This window comes from Numenius arquata, chromosome 11 (assembly GCF_964106895.1).
Source record: "Numenius arquata chromosome 11, bNumArq3.hap1.1, whole genome shotgun sequence".
Taxonomy (NCBI): domain Eukaryota; kingdom Metazoa; phylum Chordata; class Aves; order Charadriiformes; family Scolopacidae; genus Numenius; species Numenius arquata.
This window is the reverse complement of record NC_133586.1, coordinates 1,697,501-1,717,857: the sequence shown is the minus strand read 5'-3', so window position 1 is coordinate 1,717,857 and position 20,357 is coordinate 1,697,501. Positions and strand designations below refer to the sequence as shown.

General features: G+C 52.3%; 2 protein-coding genes across 2 annotated transcripts; both read right to left on the bottom strand.

Moving 5' to 3' along the window:
• Positions 1 to 972: 972 nt before the first annotated feature.
• On the bottom strand, positions 973 to 8,347 carry CALML4 (calmodulin like 4). Its single transcript, XM_074156463.1, has 4 exons — positions 8,323 to 8,347; positions 6,720 to 6,860; positions 5,895 to 6,083; positions 973 to 2,197 (listed from the first exon to the last, which is right to left on the bottom strand). The coding sequence occupies exons 2-4, from the start codon at positions 6,793 to 6,795 to the stop codon at positions 2,100 to 2,102; spliced, it is 363 nt and encodes a 120-aa protein (XP_074012564.1). The 5' UTR covers positions 6,796 to 6,860; positions 8,323 to 8,347; the 3' UTR covers positions 973 to 2,099.
• A 2,288-nt stretch (positions 8,348 to 10,635) lies between these two features.
• CLN6 (CLN6 transmembrane ER protein) lies at positions 10,636 to 18,511 on the bottom strand. The gene is made up of 7 exons (XM_074156246.1): positions 18,396 to 18,511; positions 17,008 to 17,122; positions 16,228 to 16,326; positions 13,610 to 13,798; positions 13,432 to 13,487; positions 12,265 to 12,387; positions 10,636 to 11,035 (listed from the first exon to the last, which is right to left on the bottom strand). Exons 1-7 carry the CDS (start codon positions 18,476 to 18,478, stop codon positions 10,747 to 10,749), a joined length of 954 nt encoding a protein of 317 aa, XP_074012347.1. The 5' UTR covers positions 18,479 to 18,511; the 3' UTR covers positions 10,636 to 10,746.
• Positions 18,512 to 20,357: the final 1,846 nt, after the last annotated feature.

Below are 20,357 nucleotides of genomic sequence, written 5' to 3'. Positions count from 1 at the left end.
TGATTTTGAGCTGATCGGTCCCCACCATATACAAGCTTTTGCATTGTCTGAGGCTGAAAGGATTTGTTAATCAACTGCTCTGGTCAATAGGGAAGAATTAAGCTGTGTATCGGATCGTTTGTAATTTGGCTATTGATGCCTATTGGAAACAAACGCTTCTAAACCAACTCCTTGTTTCATAAGCTAATTACGCTCAAAGCAAGCGAGGATTTTTGCTCCCCTTCCTTGCCGGTTGTTCTGTGGGGGATCTGGAGCAGCTCCGGTGGGCAGCAGCCCGTCTCCCCGCGGTGGGCAGCCCTCCAAAGGCACAGCGCACAAAGGCTTGGCGTCCAGGTAGGTGGGACTTTTGTCCAGACATTAACTGTGAACAGTGGGAAGGGAATCGTAAGGGAAATAATTTCCTTTGCTTTTATTTGGAGCTCCTTTTTGGTTTTTCTAATGAATCCTATCTCTCTCTGGGTGTTTTTTCTGGAGCGTTAGTTGAGTGTTGAGCTGCTTGTAGCTCATTAATTTTCAGACAAGGGGTTTTATTTGTTTTCTATCTGTAGAGTAGGAAGAGCTAATGTAAGAATCGAGGGATGTGGTGGACAGGTATGACAAGATACATCAGTTTTACCTCAAGCAAAGTTTATTTCCCCTTCAAGTGTGATCTTTTGCTCTTCAGAGAGCCTTTGGTTGGTGTCTTGGCGTGTCCACGTCCAAGTTGGGGTTTACTGGGACTGCTGGCTCGTGAGAACCGCAGGCTCTGCAGCCTGGCTCGGGATCACAGGAGGTTGGGCACAAACTGATACATCCTGCGTCCGCTTCTGTTTCTTGCACAGCATTCAGCACGTCGTTTAATCTTTTGTGCTTTTTTAACCCCGTATAATAACATTCCCTGAGAATAATCCCTGCCTTACCCTCCTAGAGACACTGCTGATTTGGAAGGGTTACAATTGGCTCTTGTTTTCGGTTTTGTTTTTTTTTTTTTTTAGTTTCTAACCAAGTTTGAGCAGAGATGGTCTCTGCAAATCTCCAGTTGACCCCAGAGAGAATCTGCTGTAATTCCAATTTCTGAGGACCTTAGCTAAGGCTGCCGAGATATAGATGGAATAAGTTCAGTAGCGACTGCTGTGGGGTCACGCTGATTTTAATCAGTTTAAAGTCAAAAGAGACAGTGTGGTTTTTTTTCTGTTGTGGAGAAGCTGAATTTTCACGGCCCCTGTTTTTCCCTGCCAGGCTGTCTCCGGGAGTATGTTCTGGGCAACTGGCCCAGAACTTGGTGACAGATAATTTACCAAGCACAGCATTTTCGGTGTCTTGCCTCAAAGTGCAGGGGCAGCTTAACCGCGGAGAGACTTGACGTTGTGGGAGACTGTTCCTTAATAAATAATGTGACAGAAGTACAACAGCAGAGAGATCTCATGTGCTGGAGAAGCGAAAAATTAGGAGGGAAGAGACGGCAATCATGGACCGTTCCTATTTGGAGACTGGGAGTTGTCCTCTGCAACCGGTGAGCATCACTGGTGGAGCTGGAGAATTGCCCATCTCCTGTCCCTCTAGATAGTTCCCAGGGACATGGGGCTGGTGTCTTGACAGCTTCGTGACGGGAGCATCTGGTTAGGAGTTATCTTACGGGATCATACGGTGCATCCAAAGAATATTGGGGAGCTGGGTGTAGTTACACTGAATTTACCACCCTTGTGACATAATCGAGGTTCCCGGGGAATCTCTCCCTGCACAAAGAACAGTGTCCGGGCGCGGGTGTAATGTCTCAGTCACTGTGAGAACTTAACTACGAGTTCTCATTTATGCCACAATCTGTGGACTTTAAAATGTATTTTAAAATAAGAGTTGTGGGTTTGGTTTTTTTTGTTAAGCATGACATGTTTTACACAAAGGAGTGTTGCATTCAGTTTATTTAAATATCAGAGCTCACGTTTTGTGACAGCGTTTCTCCAGAAACGGGGTGGGAAACCGTGTGGGTGTAAGCACTATCATCAAGGCAAAAGAAGGATTTTTAAAGGCAAACGATGCTTCCCGAGTCCCAGTAGTAACTAGGAAAAATGGAAGTCGAAAAAGTTTCAGGTCCTGCTCTTACCAATCTCTTGTTCTGAATTTCAGTAGTCGACTGTAGGAAGACAAATGATGCGGGCGAATTCTTCGTATTTTATCGTTCCATTTGGTCCAACTTTGGCTTCTTTTAGCAGGTCATCAACTGAAAGAAAGAGTAACAGAAAACGTAAGTTTGAGTGGCGCGTATCAGGGATGTTGTGATCTCCAAAAGAAGAACAAGGCAGGATTTGGGGTTTCATGACATTTTTGTTAGAAGTAATAACTCCTGGGATCAGTTGGAGGTGTCAGCCAGATTGTAGTTTTAAACCAGCATCAATTAGCGCTTTGATTTTGATTTCCGTGTCTAACTTTCTGGAGCGGAGATGTCCATCTCTTTGAGTTCCACGTGGAAAAGATTTACAAATGTAGTGCAAATCAACTTTTAATTGCTCTTGGTCGGAGTGGCTTATTGGGTTTGAATAGCGAACCTCTCCCTGTTCAATTTGGACAAAGCGAAGTGCTCATGCAGATTATGTGCCCAACTTTAAGTAGATTTTTGTGATTCTAGTTAATGTTGGTATATTAGTGCTGGAAGTGAAGAGTAGGGGTAGAAAGAAGTGCACCATTGAAAGATATTTTTCCTTTCAAATAATGTAAATAAAATAGAAATACGTAAGAAATGACATATAGAAAAGTAACATTAAATGTTGCTGAATGAAGGTGCTCCTGGGAATTAGGTGCCATATTCCTTGGGATGCTGGGAGAGGAGGAGAATTCCGTTTTTTGCTTTCCCCATACCATAGAGTCAGTGGGCACTAAAGCAGATGAGAAACCCAACAGCTTGTATTTGCTAATGTTTTGGGCAGCGGTTTCCTCCGATAAGGCATCGGATACAATCCAGAAGAGGTTTTCCCTTGCTGATGCTGAGGGGTGTGTGTCCAGTTTCCCGCGGCTGTTGCTGTTTGCCCTTGGACAGGGAGTGTGACTGGATGCTGTGCGGAGGGAGGGGAAGCTGCTGGGTTGTGGACCTGCTTTTATCTTTGGACATTTCATTAGTAGGACACCTAGTGTTTAGAGCCAAGATGATAGACGGTTGAAACACGGTGATGTGCTAATTGCGAATCCATCATCTCATGCCCATTTGGGCTGGTGTCACCTCACCGGGGCGGTGCTGGAGTGCTCTCCAAAACGGGTGAGGGCAGGTCGATGGAGGCTGGTCACAGAATCCCAGAATGTTAGGAGTTGGGAGGGACCTCTGGAGACTACCCAGTCCAAACCCCAGCCAGAGCAGGTTGCACAGGAACGTGTCCAGGCAGGATTTGAATGTCTCAAGGGGACTCCACACCCTCTGGGCAGCCTGTTCCAGGGCTCTGGCACCCTCAAAGTGAAGAAGTTCCTCCTCATGTTCAGATGGCATTTCCCGTGTCCCAGTTTGTGTCCGTTGCCCCTTGTCCTGTCACCGGATGCCACTGAGAAGAGCCTGACCCCATCCTCTTGCCCCCCGCCCTTTAGCTATTGCTCAGCATCCATGAGGTCCCCCCTCAGTCTGCTCTTCTCCAGCTGAACAGCCCCAGGTCCCTCAGCCTTTCCTCAGCAGAGAGATGCTCCAGTCCCTTGAGCATCTTTGTAGCCTCTGCTGGGCTCTCTCCAGTGGATCCCTGTCCTTCTTGAACTGGGGGACCCAGAACTGGTCCCAGCACTCTACTGGTCTGTGTTTTCACTCCTGAGATACTTGGCTGAGGTTTCCAGAGTGGCCGTTCAGGCTGAACGAGCTGCTGTCGTTTAAATAAGACTCTACTGGAGCAGGGAATAATGGCTTTGCAGTTGCCAGTTGTGAAATCCAGGGGGGAAGGTCACGGGAGGAGGGGAGGTTTAGGGGAAGAAAAGCTGTTTTTACTGTAAATAGTTGTGGAAGGCCTCCCGGAGCGGCACAACCCGGTTCCTCTCTCCCTTCACGTACGGGGTGGGACGGTGTTTTCCCCTCTGTTCGCAGGCGGGTGTCGGGGTGTACGGAGGGGCTGAGCTGCTGCCGCAGGATCTGGTGGCAGCGTGGGGTGAAGGAGGGGCTGTTGTGGGAACTGCTGTTAGCGTAAGGTAAGTAACAGTTCTTTCTTTCCAGGAGATCTAATCCTCCTCTCAAAAAGAATACGTTGGTGGTAAGCAAATGCTTCTAAGGATGTAAATTAAAAAAAAAAAAAAAAAAGATTTCTTCCCAGAATAAATATAACACAGAAGAAAAAGGTGTCGCTTCTCATTTGGTAAAAGGACGTTAAATTAAAATGAAGCGAAGGCTTTTCTGGAGCGGCTGTAAATGAAGGTACGTGCCAGTAGTTACCAAACAATTGCAGACACTAATGAAATTGAGTCTGTTCCGGCATCAAATATTTATAGCAGCTTAGCGAGCCGGAGCTCGGTGTGTCAGGCCAGAGGGGGAATTTCTTGTTGAGAAGCGGCATCGCCTGCTAGGTGAGGATCTGTAGTGCCTTGTTGGCGAAAGGGCTGTGCATCTACTCACAAAGCCATGGGAAATCCCCCTGCGCTCCCCAAATCTTCATACAATGGGGGTTCTTGCTAGGACACCTTTAATTAGGGTTAGTGTCTCCATGTCTTCACTGTTCGGCTCTCATAATAGCTCCGAAAGTGTTTTCAGATGTGCATAGCTGCATAAATTATTATTCCAGTGAAACAGCCAAAGAAGACACTGGGAAGACGTGCTCTGGTGTGTCGCTCGTGAAGCTGGTGGTGGCGACTGGACTGACCTCGGATTAATTCTAGGACAGTTCTTGTACCCCCGAGGAGCCTAATGAGGTCTGTAACAAAGCCCACAACCCTGGGAAAACCCACTCCTTGCCCCTGTCAGACTGTGGATGGGTTTTTCTCCTTGCTCTCTGCCAAAGGTGGGGTGTTAGTATGCACGCTCCAGAGCCCGCAGCGAGGTCGGAGGGGCGAGAGCTGGAGAAAGGAGCCACAGGTGGAGGTGGTTTGGAGCAAGGAGGAGGGGACAGGACACCCTGTCCCCAGGGCAGAGGGGTGCAAAGAGCCTTCCCGCAGGCCTGGGCCCCCTCCTGCAGCCTGGCAAAGCTGGAAAAGTGGGGCATGCATTTAAAAAGTTTATGTATGTACATAAAGCGCCCACAGCAACGTCAGCTGTCTGACAGGGTTTGATCATTTTCAGCTTCCTGGCAATTCCCTCCTACTGTGTCCCTTGGAGGCAAATTTCTGACAAATAGGACAGGGTTTTTCTTTCTTTTTTTTTAAAGAATCTTAATTAAAAAGTCCCCCTCTCCTTCCAAATTGTGCTGGCCACAGAGCTTGTGGGAAACCGTACAGCATCCCTGCAGCTGGGGGGACGGACGCTCGCTTTATGAATACAGTGGAGCATCTCGGGGTGAAAAAATCATCATCCAGGAAACAACTGGAGGAAGGGAAAAGGTTAATGGGCAGCTGGCCTCTGCTGCCAGGCACACAATCTGGTGATGGTGGTGTGGGCAGAGGCTGCCGGCAGCGAGGTGACTTCACCATCAAGTGAGACTAATTAGCTGTGGTGAGCTGACGAGGCTGACGCGCTGGGCTCGGCTCTGGGAGTGCTCCCCCCTGTCTGGGCTCGGCTGGGGGCCCCGGTTTAAGTGGGCAAAGTGTTTTAAAGGAAGGCACGAACTCATGGAATGGCTGTGGCAGGAGAGAGACTGGTGCCGGTGGGGTGGACCTGGGGACATCCCTTCTTGCCCCGCCAAAGGTGCACCAGCACCGTGTCCTGCTGGACCAGGTCCTTCCTGATCCCAGATTTGACTACAGAGGAAAATCAGGAAGGAAATAAGAAGATGGGGGAGCGTTTCGGCAATCTTTGAATTGCAAAATACCTTCTTCCTCGGAAAGCTTTTCTCCCAGTCTTGTAAGTTTGGCTCTCAGCTCTGAAACGGTGATAACCCCTCTCTTCTGCCTGTCTATCATGGACAAGGCCGTGAGAATTTCCTTCTCGGGCTCTTCCTGCTTCATCTGCCTGTACATTATATTCAGGAAAGTGGAGAAATCCAGTTCTGCGTTTCTGTCTGGAAAGATGAGAGCAGATTCTTTAGGAACGGCTCTGTTTTGTAGGCTGACTCCAGACCTAAGCACCTCCCGCTCCTCTTCCCCCCAGTTTCCCTTCCTGAGGCACCTTTTCCCTTTTGCCTGACTCTGATCTGGACCAGGGTGGACCCGCTTCTGGCCCAAAAACCCTTTTATAGCTTTGCTGGACTTGTGCTCTGAAACCTCTGTATCTAGAATTTTAAATCCAGCCTGCTTTTATCTCATGAGTCTTCTTTGGTCTCTGTACTGTGCTTTGAATTTATTTATACGTATCTGCAGACAAGTATCTTTCTGTGCTCTTCTGCTTCTGCTGGTTGGACGGGATGGTTTCCCATCCTCAGAATCCATAATCAATATATATGCCTCTCACTGTCTCCAAGCTTTTCTTTTTTTTTTAATCAGCACTATTTTAATCTGTGTGCTGGATTGACTTTGCTCACCATCTAGCACATCGGGGTGGGTTTTGACTGTTTTACCTGAGACCGAATATTGTCTGCTGGGCTCCAGGCAGCCTCCTCGCCTTTGCCTGTTGTGGTCTCCTGACCACAGAAAAGCTCAGTTTCTCCAACCGTAACCCGGTGCGTTTTATTCACGTGCCGGCGCTGCCCTTTCCTTACCAATCTTGTGCAGGTGCAGGTGCCTCTGCACCTCTCCCGGCGTGGGGCTGGCTCCCAGGCACCGCATCACTGCCATCAGGTCGCAGGCTTTTATCTTGCCTTTTTGTTTCTTGTCGTACAGGGAAAAACATTCCTTGAACTCTAATTAAAAACCAAAACTCTCTGTTACGCCATGTGAGATTGCATTGACCTACCGGTGACGTTTCTTCTCCTGTTGCCCGGCCGGGCGGCGTTGGGAGGGTTCCAGCAGGGGATATTGTGTCTGCTTCGGGGTGTCTCCTTTCAAGGAAGATGATGGACAAGGCCGGGGGGGGGGGGGAGGACCCCGGGGAAAAGTGCCAAGGGCAATTAAAATCCCGGTTTGTGAATAGCTGAGCTAATTGGGGTCCTTCAGCCTAATGAAGCAAGTCTGAAAGCGGAGTCAGGCTTCCAAATATGTAGAATGTACTGTTAAAAAGTACTTTTCTTTGCCTCCGTGGAGGGGGGGGGGTAGGAGAGGGTGCTAAAGGAATGAGCCTTAAGTGGTGGTGGGGGATGCTGGTTTGGTCCCTGCAGGGTCTGGCACTCGCCCCTGCCACTGGCTGGGTTTTAATAAAAGGTAAAAGAACGGATAATGTGGCATTTTGACAGTCTGGGTGCTGTGAGTTTAAGGGAGGAGAAACTGCCATCCCGCGGCGGCATCTCTGCTCCTCGCCCTCTCCCCTTCCCCCTCCACCACTGGCTCGCCAGTTTTCAAATTAAGTCAGGGTTTGGGGCTGACCTAGATAAAGCTGCCCTCTCCCACCCTGCCTTCCCGCTCTGCTCCCGGCTCCGCTCGCTCGATGCCACCGGGCAAGTTGTGCCGCCCAGGGAGGTGAAAATCAGCCTCTTTTGGTGCGATCGCCCACCCTCTTCATCCTCTCCGTCCCTAGACCTTGCTGTGGGTGTGAGTGTGGGGGGGCCGTGTCCTCCCCCTGCCCCGGCCGCCTCCTCCCCTGCAGCAATCCTGCAGAGCTGCTCAGCCCGAGGGTGCTGCAGATTAACAGATTTGCAATAATACTCTTATTTCAGCTTTCTTCTGCCATTCTGCGAGCAAACCCTTCCTCATTCCTGTCCCCCTTTCCCAGGGGGTGCTTTGCGGTGAGAATTTGTACCTCCTACACCTTCTCCTTCCTTCCTCTTCCTCCTCCACCTTCGCTCCCATCATCCAGGAAGCCTTGCCAGGCTCCAGCGCTGCAGGTGGTCACCTCAAATTTCTCCTGGTCCCCGCTAGTTTGGCCGGGATTGACGTGTTCCCGGGGTTGGGAGGTTGCTGGTGAACCTCTCCATGCAATCCAGCGGATGGTTTCGGCTGCCTGCCTGTGCCCAGCACTGGCTTAAGGAAACTGGGGAGATTTCTCTGGTTTCGGAGAAATCTTGGGAGCTGGGGGGAGGGGAGGGGCAAGACAGAGACCCTTTTGGGGAAAATGCCTCTTTATATATATTTACATATGTATATATTATCATTAAGGTCCCTTCCAACCTAAACCATTCCATGAAATATATAAATATATGTTTATATATATATATAAAATTTCTTAAACTGATCTTGCTATTAAAAAAAAGGCAGAACAAAACTACGTACCATTAATTTGATCCTGGGATAGAAATTTTGCCTGTAGCATAAAGGGGGGAAGGAGAAGGACAGAAGAAAACAAAAGAAAAACAGCTTTAAAATCTGGATGGGGAGAGGGGGGGCTGAGCAGTTTGTATCAGCTGAAATGCTTCACTCACCATTATTTTGGGGGCCCTCCTTGTGTTTTATGCTGCCTGTTGGGACCGGAGGCGTCTGCTGCTACTTTTTCTATTCGATTAAGGGCTAAAGTCCGCCAGCCCGGGGTGGAGTGTGGCCGGGCTGTAATAAATACCCCGCTGCTATGGCTACGGGACCTGATCCCTGCCAGGGCTGGATCCCGCTGCCAGCACGGCTCCTGCTCTCACGCCCTGGGGAGAAGGGCTCCCCCGAAGCCACGGGACCCCGAGCAGCGATGCTGCGGGGAAGAGTGGGGCGAGAGCTTCCCTCGGTGGGGGTTTTTGGGGTGTTTGGGGTCAGGCTGGATGGAAATGAGCTGGTTGAGCCCCGAAGGTTTGATAATCTCCAGTAGCTGCACACCTTGGGCTAAGCTTTAGCTGCTGGGAGACAAATCCAGCCTCGTCGAGGGTGGGTGGGTGGGTGTGGGTGCGTGGGGGGGGGATTTACAGCTTTGGAGTTCACTGCTGGAGGGGTTTTGCTGGAGGAGGAGTTGATTCGGGGTCTGCTCCTCGTGGCTGAGCTCCGTGCAGGGCGCTGGGCATCGCTGGCAGCATCACTGTGCCCTGCCCGGTGGCTTTGCAGGGCATGGGGGGGGGGGGGGGGGGGGGGTTAGAGGTGCCCCCTGCAAACACAGCAGGTAGGCTGAGAAGAGAAAGGATTTTTGAGATGGTTTAAAAGGCTCCCCCTTGTCTGTGTTTTTGTTTATTAGCATTTATGTAGCTAATCTGCCGGGGAGCAAACAGCCTCCAGGAGTGCCATGTCTTCTCGCTGCCCCTTGGCTGGGACTCGGGAGGGGGATGGGGAGGAAATGATGCTGGGGGTGTGGGGGGGCTGCAGCGAACCCCAGAGCTTCTGGGGTTTAAAGCTGGGGGTGTGGGAGAGGCAGAGCCTCCAGCTGCTGTGGGGTAGCCCAAACAGCCGTGTTTGCCCGAGTCTTCTGGTCCCTTCCAGCGCGACGCTTCTGCCACTCGGCTGACACTCAAGCCAGTGAAAAGCAGGTATTATACATGAATATACAATTTTATCCTGAAAATAGCTGAACCGGCAGCTCGGTGGCATCCTCCTGGGTGTGGGACGGGTGATGCTCTGCCTCTGGATTCGCCGGTGCTTGAAGTATCCCAGAAAGTGACCCAGTGGCTGCGCAGGCAGGACTAGCGTGGGGGAATCATGAAGTGCCTGATGCCTGGCTGCAGTGTGGATCCAGACCCAAAGTATTTAGTGGCCGTAGCGACCACCATAGCAGGGACAGGACCCTGCTCTGCTACAGTGACGCGTTCAGCATCCTTCAATCTCGTGGGATACAGATTCTCCCTCCAAAGAATGGAGCTGCTCCAGGAGCAGCGTGAGTCACTCAGCTTTCACTAAATGTTTTTATTTGGAGTGTTTCGCTAATAGCTTTTTTTTTTTGTTTGTTTCTTCTACCTTTTGGGTTCCATCACACAGGGCTCTAATACAAGTTTTATTGACATACGCCATCGCAGGGATGCAGCTGAAGCTGCAGGAAACTCAGCTCCTTCACCTGAGGCTGGAGAAGAGGTGAGTGGGAGGAGAAGGCGCAAGACCTCATGCGAGTGGAGCTCACCCCCTGCCCCACGCTCTTTTTGGGCTGCGCTTGTGAGGAATTGGCCCTTCTGCCACCAGCCAGACCCTTCCTGCAGCGGGCTAAAGCCCAGCGCTGCTGGTCGGGGACTCTGGGAGGGCTCCCTGGAGAAGCACGGCCGAGCAGAGCCGTCGGCAGCAGGTCCAAGGTGGGGCAGCTCGGCCCCTTCCTGGCGTGTTTACTCGGCTGGGAGCAGCGTGGGAGGAGTGAAGAAATCTCCGTGCCAACATTTCCCGGCAAACCGCTCCCATTAAAGGCCGGCACGCTCTCCGGAGCAGCAGCGCGGTGGGATGGGAGGGATGGCTGGTGGGGTGGACCCACCGTGGGGCTGGGCTTCTGCATCCCTGCTCCGGTGTGGGAGGGATGTGGTACCATCCCCAAAGCACCCAGAAAGGTGCTCTACCACTGCAAGCTGCGGGTGCAAAGCCAGGGGAGACACCCCTGCCACGGCCCTGGCTTTAAAGCGTTAAGTCACAAAGACTATTTTTCCCTTTTGTTCAAACACCCCCTCCCTTAGCTCGGTCTAGTTAGCACACAATACGTCTGGCAGCTAATGTTGGTCAGGAATTTATTTGAAATACATCTACGTTAGAAAAACTAGATTTTTTTTTTTTTTTTTTTTTTTTTTGGTTCAAATCACTCTAAAATATCAAAACTTATAAACTTTCCTTTGCTGCGTGGAGGTTGTTCATGTGCAGGGTGTAAAATGCCCAGGGCTCGGGGATGTAGATCACGCCAGGGTACTTCTTCCTGAGAATTTTGTCGTTCCACAGCCAGACCACCCAGACAGCAATGAGGAGCAGTGTTATGATGAAGGAGTAGAAGAGGAAAAGCCCATTGCTGTCCAGGACGAGTCCTTTGCGTTTCTGGTGCATCACTAAAGCCATCATGGCAAAGAAAGTGAAAATGTAGAGGATGAAAATCTGACCTTCCGTCACGAGATACCTACAAAGCAAAAAAACACCCATTAGTGCCCCCCGCCCTGGGAGAAAGCACCGAGCGATGCCAGCCCCCACCCCCTAGCACTTCCAGCCTTTCCTGGGGTGAACCATCTCCCCCTTCTCTCTGCTCTGCACCTGAACAAAGCAACCTGTGCCCCTTTCTGCTGCCAGCGTTTAAACTGTGATTTGTTTTCACGTTTCTTACCAGTAAATTTAACAACTGAGCTATGGGCTCCATTAAGAGAACTGGTAACGGAACACGTGTCCAGTCCGGGATTCGAAAGGTGCTGGGCTCAGTTTGTGAACGGGATGCTTAAAAGCAGAACCAAAGCCAGACTCTGGCTCCAGGTGGTGGATGTTGTGCTCGTTTAGTCCAAAAATCCACTGCCCCCCCCCCCAACCCTGTGCTGTACCTGGCAGCGGCCAGTCCCGAATGGGTGTTAGTGGGAAGAAGGAGGAATTACACTCCCTGGCTCTTAAATCGCCAGCACACGAACTGCAGGGACTCGCACTGACACATTTAAAGGAAGTGCAATGGGGTAACTGGGAACTGACCAATTCTTCCTGATGATTTTGACTATCAAAAATTAATTTACTGTATAAAAACAGTCTCGGCAGGGAGCAAAGCCACAGGCAAGAGAGAACATCATCTCTGAAGATGAATTGAAAAGTTGTTTGGCTGCCATCAGGGAAACCGTTTGGGAAGATGAGGCTAATGAAAATGGGAAATAAATAAGACCTCTCTCAAAAGGCTATTTGGACCCGCAGGGCGAGCCGAGGAGCATCATGCGGGTGGCCTGGGCTCGGTGTAAATTCCTGGACAACAGGTGAGAGCATCCCCATCGCCGCCAATGAGCTGAGACCCAGTGGGAACACTGCAGGAACCAGCTGAGCACCCCAAAATCGTCACGGAACTAACAGCGAACGGCAGCTTTTAAAGGGTGGGGGCAGACACCAAGTTCTGCGGGAGGCTGAGAGCCAGAGCTCCAGCGATATCAGTATGACCTGACAGCGTGGCTGAAGGAACACCCTAAGCAGGGACAGGAGTGCTGTGACCCTGAAGTTGTCCCAACTTGCAAAAGCCAAAGCGGCTGCAAATTTCAACCAGCTTTGCTTTTTCCAGACCTGCAGAGGAGAAGCTGCAGCGAGTTCTGCCCTGGGGAATGGCCAACCCCTGCCTGCGGGTCTCCCTCTTCGTCCCTCGCCCATCCAGAGCGGAGAGAAGCCACTTACCAGTAATAAAGGCTGCTGGGCCCCATCAGAAGCAAGGCAGCCACCGGCATCCTGCTCTCCTCTTCCACGGGGGTGAAGCAGCCGGTGAAGTAGATGAAGAGTATCAGGAAAAAAGGGATGTACCTGCAAACAGAAACAACCCTCCGGTCGGTGAGAATTCTGGGGCTCTGGCAGGAAAAGCTCGAGTTTTGTTGATGAGGTCAAAGCCCGGGCTGGGGCGTTCCATCGAACAATTGTATTTCTTACACTCCCAGGCTCTAAGAGGCTGTTTAAGAGCTGTGTTCTGTTAAAAGTTGAGTGGCAGGAAGCAGAACACGGACCAGGATTTCAACAGCCTAACAGAGCCCTTTTTTTATTTAAAAGAATGGGATTTGCTTGCTCACGGAACAGCAAATAAACCGGGAAAGCCTGATGGGGGAGAGATCTCCCTCCACGCTCGGAGAGGTCTCGGGATTATCTGGCAGCAGATAAATAGCCAGAGGGTCCTTTCTGGTCTTCAGCGCAGGCCACAGGACACACGGTTTAGTGATGGGTTTTGCCAGCATTGAGTTGACGGTTGGACTCGATGATCTGAAAGGTCCCTTCCAACCTGGGCAATTCTATGTTTCTATAATTCTAAATCAGACCCTAACTCAGCTCCCCGAACCAACATGGCCAAACAGTCTCTGTTACTGGGCGGCACTGGTCTGGCTACAAGAGCAAGCCTTCCTTCTCGCCGGGGGTAAAGGTGGGGAGCAAAGGGCTAGAGAGACTGGGCAGAGTCGGGTTCTTCTGGGGTCAACCTCCGTGGGAGCAAAAACGTGGGTGGTGACAGCCAGGGAGTGTGCGGAGCCCTCAGACCTGCGCCGTGACCTCTCTCTTCACCCGGGTGTCCTGGGGAAGGTGCCCGAGGGATGAGAACAGACGAGCCGTTCCTCTGTCCCCTACGAGGGTCAAACAACCACCATGTCCTAGAAATACCACTGAGACAGAGACAAAACTAGAGGGAACGGGCGATTTTCCAAGGGAGACATCCACTGTAATCACACTGGCTACGAGAACATTATCCCCAGCCAGCTCTTATCAGCTGCATTTTATTTTTTTACATATTAAGCTCTGATCAGATCAGATCTGCCCTCCCTTGTGTTACGTTCCGGGGCCGCTAGATAGAGATTGTAAATTGCTTACCACATCGAATGACCTAAATATTCATCGTAGTAGTACAGCAGCTCAAAGGAATCAATCTGCAATGCAATGCAAAGAGATTTAAAAGGGCAGAGGGACCAGGGCGCTGTTAAGTAGGAACAAGCAATTAATTTTTTTTTTTTTTTTTTAAGTGCTTATATAAAAAAACTAGCCTCTTTACCAGTGTCTCTGGCTTCAGGTTCTTGATGATGGGGTTCTCTCTGACAGACAGATGGTGCTGGTAGCCACTGAAAATCAGGCGGTGGTTTACAGAGTCTCCAACCAGGTGGATGCTGGCTCCCATGACAAACATGATGATGCTGACGTAGACCATCGACCTCGGTAAGGTCTTGGGGGATCTCTCGATGAGCTAGAAACACAGAGGCGTGTTGAGCAGCAAGAAGGTACCAGCGATGCCGTGACAAGTTCTGCCCTCTCTGCCTTAGCCGTGCTTTGGAAAAACCATCTTGACCCAAGCAAAGGCTTTGCTGATGGTCGTGCCACCACAAGCGGGTGTGAGCTGGAAACACAGTCGTCCCCCTCCAGAAAGTGGTGTGACCGCACCGGAACGAACTTCCCCAATTGCACTTACTCTTCCTCAAACACATCTCCGACACGTTTCCACCAGCCTACGTGGCTTTCAGGTTTGAGTACACGCTTTATCCGTGTTTGCAATAATAAAACCACATTTTTTTGCCCCTGTTAAACCTTTCTGTAAAGCAGCAGCCTTAACCTGACTCGACACTTAGACCGAATCAGTGATCCCGTACTTCTAATAGAGTACTTGAAGCAATTTCTTTGCCAATTTCTTTCAAAACCCATTAATGAGAAACAAAAAGGCAGCTGCTTTCTCGGGTTCCTCTGCTGAGCGGATCTGGAAGGCTGGCTGTGCCCTCCAGTGGTGGGGAGAGCCTCCAGCAGCATCCAGCTGAGCACACACGCTTCATTCCCCACACTAAGAGATGCTTTCTCCTTTACAATTCTCTGCTGGGTGATTTCCAAAGGACTTTGTTGAACTGTTTGGTTTTTATCTTCTTCCCAATGGGATCGGACTCGCTTCTCTGTGTATTTGCTTCTAAAGAGGAAGCGGCGCTCAAACCCCTATCTACAAATATCTAATTACCAGCAAAACCGGTTGAGGCAACCTTTTAAAGGCCAGCTTTAGTGACGGGCTCTCCCTCTGCCATCTCCTGGTCTGCTCAGGTCTGGGTGGAGGTGGGAAGGCAAGGCTGGTGGGGAGCCTGGTGTTCCTCAGAGCTGGGGACCAGCTCCTGCAAGCCCAGCTGGGGACGAGGAGCAGGAGCTTCTCTCCGGAAAGGAGCTTCCTGCAAAGCAGGGGGGAAGACCTCGGAAGATGTAAATCCCAGCTCAAGTGGTTCAGGCTTTGGAGGGGACGCCAAGGAGCCTCGGGAACAGGGAGGGATGCATCGGCCCAGCCTGAGGATGAGCTGGGGCCACCTTCGCCTCCCATCCCCCTGCTGCCAAATCAGCTTTGCAGCCCTTCATAAACACTGAAAAGCTCCTTATTTGTATTTAATTTTGAGGATTAACTTCCCCTTTCTCTGCAACTGCTGTACGAACGTCAGAGGAGTCAGAGAGGACGAGGAGAGCAAAAAACCCCAGGAAAGCTCTCCTCTGATGGGAAAGGATGGTGGGACACGTCCTTTGAGGGGACATCAGGCAAAGGGAACGCACCCTGAATAACAAATGGATTGGTTTTGGTGGAACAACCCTTCATTGTCCAAGGAAGTCCAAGACAGCAAATTTCAACCTGACGAGTCCCCAGCCTGCAGAAATGGGCTGGGTCAGGCTGAGCTTCGGGGCTTCCACATTCCCCAAAGGACCGGATCCTGAATATTCCTTTTTGGCCATGCTAGCATTTAAAATCTCCCAGACAGACTCAGGAGAGAGAGAATCATTTACATCGTAGAACATAATTCAATTTCTAGCTAATGAAGGTTAAAATGTATTTATAATTGCTTTCTCATATCTTCTGGCTGCTAAGTATTTAATATAAAAAGATTTCTAATGACACAACAGTCTTTAACCTCATAAATGGTTCGCACGATCCGGGGGCTGGCAGCGGAAGGAAGATAAATTCAAGCTAAAGATACAATTCTAATGTCGAAGAGCGAGCGTAATTAAGCTCTGGACAATTTAGAAAATCTACTGTAGTTCCAGCTGTCCCAGAAGGTCTTTTAAGCCAGGGATGGATGTTGTCTTAAAACTACGCCTTTAAAAATACACCCTTAAAAAGGGTGAATGGCTCTGACTCCCCCTGAATCCGCAGTTCCCGGGGGAAGCGATTTGCTTTGCCGGTGCAGGGAATGGAGTCGTACCAGGACGGTCACCCCCTTGCTCTCGAAAAGGTGGCACCACAAATTCTTTCTGGAGCCGCAAACCCCCAGGGCCGGCTCAATGGCAGGAGTTTGGGAATAACCAACATTTGTTCAGCAAGTCCCTCGCAAACTCTTAACTTTCACAAAACTAGATTAGATCTCAGGAAGAACTTCTTTCCTGTGAGGGTGGTGAGAGCCTGGCCCAGGTTGCCCAGAGAAGCTGTGGCTGCCCCATCCCTGGAGGGGTTCAAGGCCAGGTTGGAGGGGGCTTTGAGCAACCTGGTCTGGTGGGAGGTGTCCCTGCCCAGGACAGGGGGGTTGGAACTCGATGATCTTTAAGGTCCCTTCCAACTCTAACCATTCTATGATTCTATGAAAACGGTGTTGTTTGCCCCGCTTTTACAACGGGTAATATTAAAAAAAAATAAAAAATATGTAATGCCTGCACCTCCAGGCTTACCTTTAGCAGCAGAAATGGGGTGATAACGTTGTAAGCCATGTGGAAATAATCTCCGGCGCTGGGTTTGTTTAGAGGAAACCACTCCAAAGGTAGGATTATCTGAGGGGGGGGAGAAAAAAACCGCACATCAGTATATCCTCACCACCCTCGATTACAGCCCCGTCGCCGGCTGAAAGACAGGGAGAGAGAAAATCCTTGCACCGTCGGCAGAGCGGGAGTCCCAAGTCCCGCAGATACAGGCAAGGATGGGGGAGAGCAGTAGGAACCTCTCCAGGTAACTTTCATTACCAAAACCATGCATTTTGGGGATAGATGTCAAGGAACAAGTTTCCCAGATACCTTCCCCAGGACAAGGGGAAATGGGCACAAACCTGAACATAAGAAGTTCCACCTAAACATGAAGAGGAGCTTCTTCACTTTGAGGGTGGCAGAGCCCTGGAAGAGGCTGCCCAGAGAGGTGGTGGAGTCTCCTTCTCTGGAGACATTCAAACCCGCCTGGACACGTTCCTGTGCAACCTGCTCTGGGTGGACCTGCTTTGGCCGGGAGTTGGACTGGGTGATCTCCAGAGGTCCCTTCCAACCCCATGTGATTCTGTGATTCCCTGAGGCTGGAGCAACACGTTTGATACACCAGTACATCCTGCCACGTCCTCCTCTCAAGGACAGCTCCTCAAGGGTGTCCCTTTGGTGTAGAAAACAGCCCCCAGAGGTCTACAGGGGACCCCACCAGGGCTCTGTCCCCCCCTGTCCTCCACCCTAAATGAGCTGGGCCACACTCACCATCGCGATGGGACGCCCGAAGTCCAGCACCCAGTTCTGCAGAGTGAAGTAGAACCACAGATCAAAATGAAACGGGGAGGTCTTGAAGGTGTCCTCGTTCTTGACTGCTCCATGCCTGGGGAGGGCGGAAGGGACAAGCGTCAGCCCTAAGTCACGTAAAAGGTGACTTAGAGGCAGGGAGCAGGCTCCAGGTTTGCATCCCCACCCAAAAACCCTGCGCTTCCCGGGCTGCGGGTGTTCCCCCCGGGGCTCTGGGATCTGTGGAGCGACCACGAAGTTGAGAGGCCAAAGAGAGGAAGAGGCAGAAAGGCAGAGCGTCGTTAATAAAAGCCGCCACATCCCCCTAAGCAAGAAGGCTCTTCCTGGCCCGAGAAGGGAGCACACACACAAAAGCGGGATGAAAAGCGTTAAGTGCTGAATTAAGTGCAACTATTTTTAAATTTTGCATGACAAAGCAAAATTCAACCCCCGTGGCGCTTCTGCCGAATGCTAAAAATGCGCCGGTGCCGGGTGGTACTCGGGCACGGGGATGCTCTGGCCACGCTATCACCTTCATCTTCCTCTCTGAAGATCCTCCTCCTCCTCCTCTGCTTCTGCCGAGCCAGGCCTGACCCAGCCCCGCTGAATACCCATCAAATAACCCCCCCCCAGCACCACCGGACCTTCACCTCCCTACGGGAAAAGCGGATGAATCGCTCTCCCGCCGTCACGGTGTCGGACGGATCAGCCTTGAGCTTGTGCTACCTGAGCCCACGGTCCGAACCCGATGGATGGAGGAAGAGGATGGTGGCACCCCGGACAAGTCGGGGTGCCCTGGGGTGAGCCGTGGCTCCCTGGAAGAGGCTGTCAAACCCCGAACCAGCTGGGGCAAGGCAGGTGAGCCAGGGGGCCCGGCATGAGGCTGGGTACCCCGGGGGGGGGAACCCTACGTGGGGCTGGGGGACCCCGACCCTCCGGGACACCCTGGACAATGGCAGCATCCAGGATGGGGTGGTGGTACCCAGGATGGGGTGGTGGCACCTGGGATGGGGTGGTGGTACCAGGGGTGGGGTGGGAGGGCATAGGATGAGGTGGTGGTGCCTGGGATGGGGCAGTGGTATCCAGAATGGAGTGGTGGTAGCCGGGATGGGGTGGTGGCACCCGGGATGGGGTCGGGGCGGGGGGCACGGGATGGGGTGGTGGCATCTAGGATTGGGATGGTGGTACCAGGGATGGGGTGGGGAGGGCACGGGATGGGGTGTGGGGGGGGCATGGGATGAGCCAGAGGAGGAGAGGGGTTGGGGTATCCTGGGCTGGATGGGGTTGGGGACCCCCGGGGAAGGGGGGTGGGGGGGTGGATTCCCGTGCCCGCCCCCCGCCGCCGCCGCCGCCGCCGCCCCGCCGCTCACCTGCCCGGGTACAGCGGCCCGGCGGGCTGGGGGGAGCCCGGGGCCGCCGCCGGGAAGGGCCGCCGCCGCGCCGCGCCCTGCATGGGCCCGGCTGGTCCCGGCTGGTCCCGGCCCCGCTCGCCCCGGCGCGGCTCCGCCCGGGCCCCGCCCCGCCGCCGGGGGACGAGCGGCGGCTGCGCGGCCGGTGGCCCCGGGACCGCCCCGGCCGGGGAGGGAGGGAGGGGGGGGCGGCGGGGCGGGGGCAGACCAGTACAACCCAGTATAGCCCGGAACAGCCCAGTACAGCCCAGTATAGCCCGGAACAGCCCAGTACTGCCCGGCATAAAGCCCAGAACAGCCCAGTATAGCCCGGAACAGCCCAGTACAGCCCAGTATAGCCCGGAACAGCCCAGTACTGCCCGGCATAAAGCCCAGAACAGCCCAGTACAGCCCGGAACAGCCCAGTACAGCCCAGTATAGCCCGGCATAGAGACCAGTATAGCCCAGCTCACCCTGGCACAGCCCATTACAGCCCAGCTCAGCCCAGTACAACCCAGAACAGCCCAGTATAGCCCGGCATAGAGACCAGTATAGCCCAGCTCACCCTGGCACAGCCCATTACAGCCCAGCTCAGCCCAGTACAACCCAGAACAGCCCAGTACTGCCCGGCATAGAGCCCAGTATAGCCCGGAACAGCCCAGTACAACCCATTTCAGTCCAGTATAGCCCAGCACAGCCCAGCCCAGCACATTACAGCCTGGCACCACTCAGTGCAGTCCAGCTCAGCCCATCATAGCCCGGCTCAGCCCAATGTAGTCCAGCACAGCCCAGCACAGCCCACTACAGCCCGGCTCAGCCCAGTGTAGTCCAGCACAGCCCAGTACAGCCCGGCTCAGCCCAGCACAGCCTGGCCTCCTCCTCCTCATTCTCTCCCCCTGCAAAATCCAGGCAGCTTATTTGATTTGCCTTCCCTCTCCAAAGCAGGAGTGGATAACCTGTGCTGTTTCTAAAGCAGAAGAAAGGGTGAAGGACAGTAGTTAACTCCTTAATTGCTCTTTAGATGAAAAGCTCTTGGCCCCGATGTACAGCCACGGATTTTGACACAAGTCCTCACCTGGGCAAGAAAACGAGATTCAGAGGTGGGAGAAGGCTGGCAGAGAATGATATGGAAAATACAGCCTGTCCCATGCAATCACTGTATAGTTTTAAGCAGGAAGTTTAATGGAAATAAGGTGGCGGAGCACGGCGTGGCTCTGCCACAGATTTGGCTTGTTGCCACGAGCAAATCACTACGTGTAGCAGGTCTCGTCTCCATTACCCTGCAACGAAATAACTTGTGCTCTGCACCCACATGGCGTAAAGCAAATGGACATTATTACTCTGCGGAGTTGGGAGACACGGATGTCTTGCTCCGTTCCCTCTCGTATGTGCCCGGATAAATGCCATCAGGCCGGGCGGACTCATGGGCAGTAGAAGTGGAAGGCAGGGAAGGACCTGCACCCCCTCGGATTTAATTTGCACTCCCTGGAACTTGTAGTTTAGGGCCTAAATCGGGAGATGCATCTGCATTTGAAACCAGCAGAGCTCCTCAAGAGGAGACACGGCTTGAGATGTGCTGCCGGTCAGGGGAAATGGGCATTTGAGGGATTAAGTGGTTTGATGCACTGAAACCCCTTGGCTTCTGACCCTGCTCCTGGGTAGGACCAGACCACAGCGAGCTGGACACACTGAGGTCCATGAGGCTCCGAGAAGCTGCAGAACAGAGACCTTGGTCTCTCTGCTCAATGGTGTTACCCGGGGGGGGGGGGCAGTGGCAGCATCAGTGCTTCCTCACGGACCCCCTTTGTGCCGTTCATGGTAACCCACGAGGGAACGCGAGGGCAGCGTTTGTTGGAAAAAAACCCAAACCCACCCTCGAGAAGTGGAGGAGATCGTTGAGGTAATGGAGATGGGTTCCACTTAAACTTACCATGAACCCTGCTT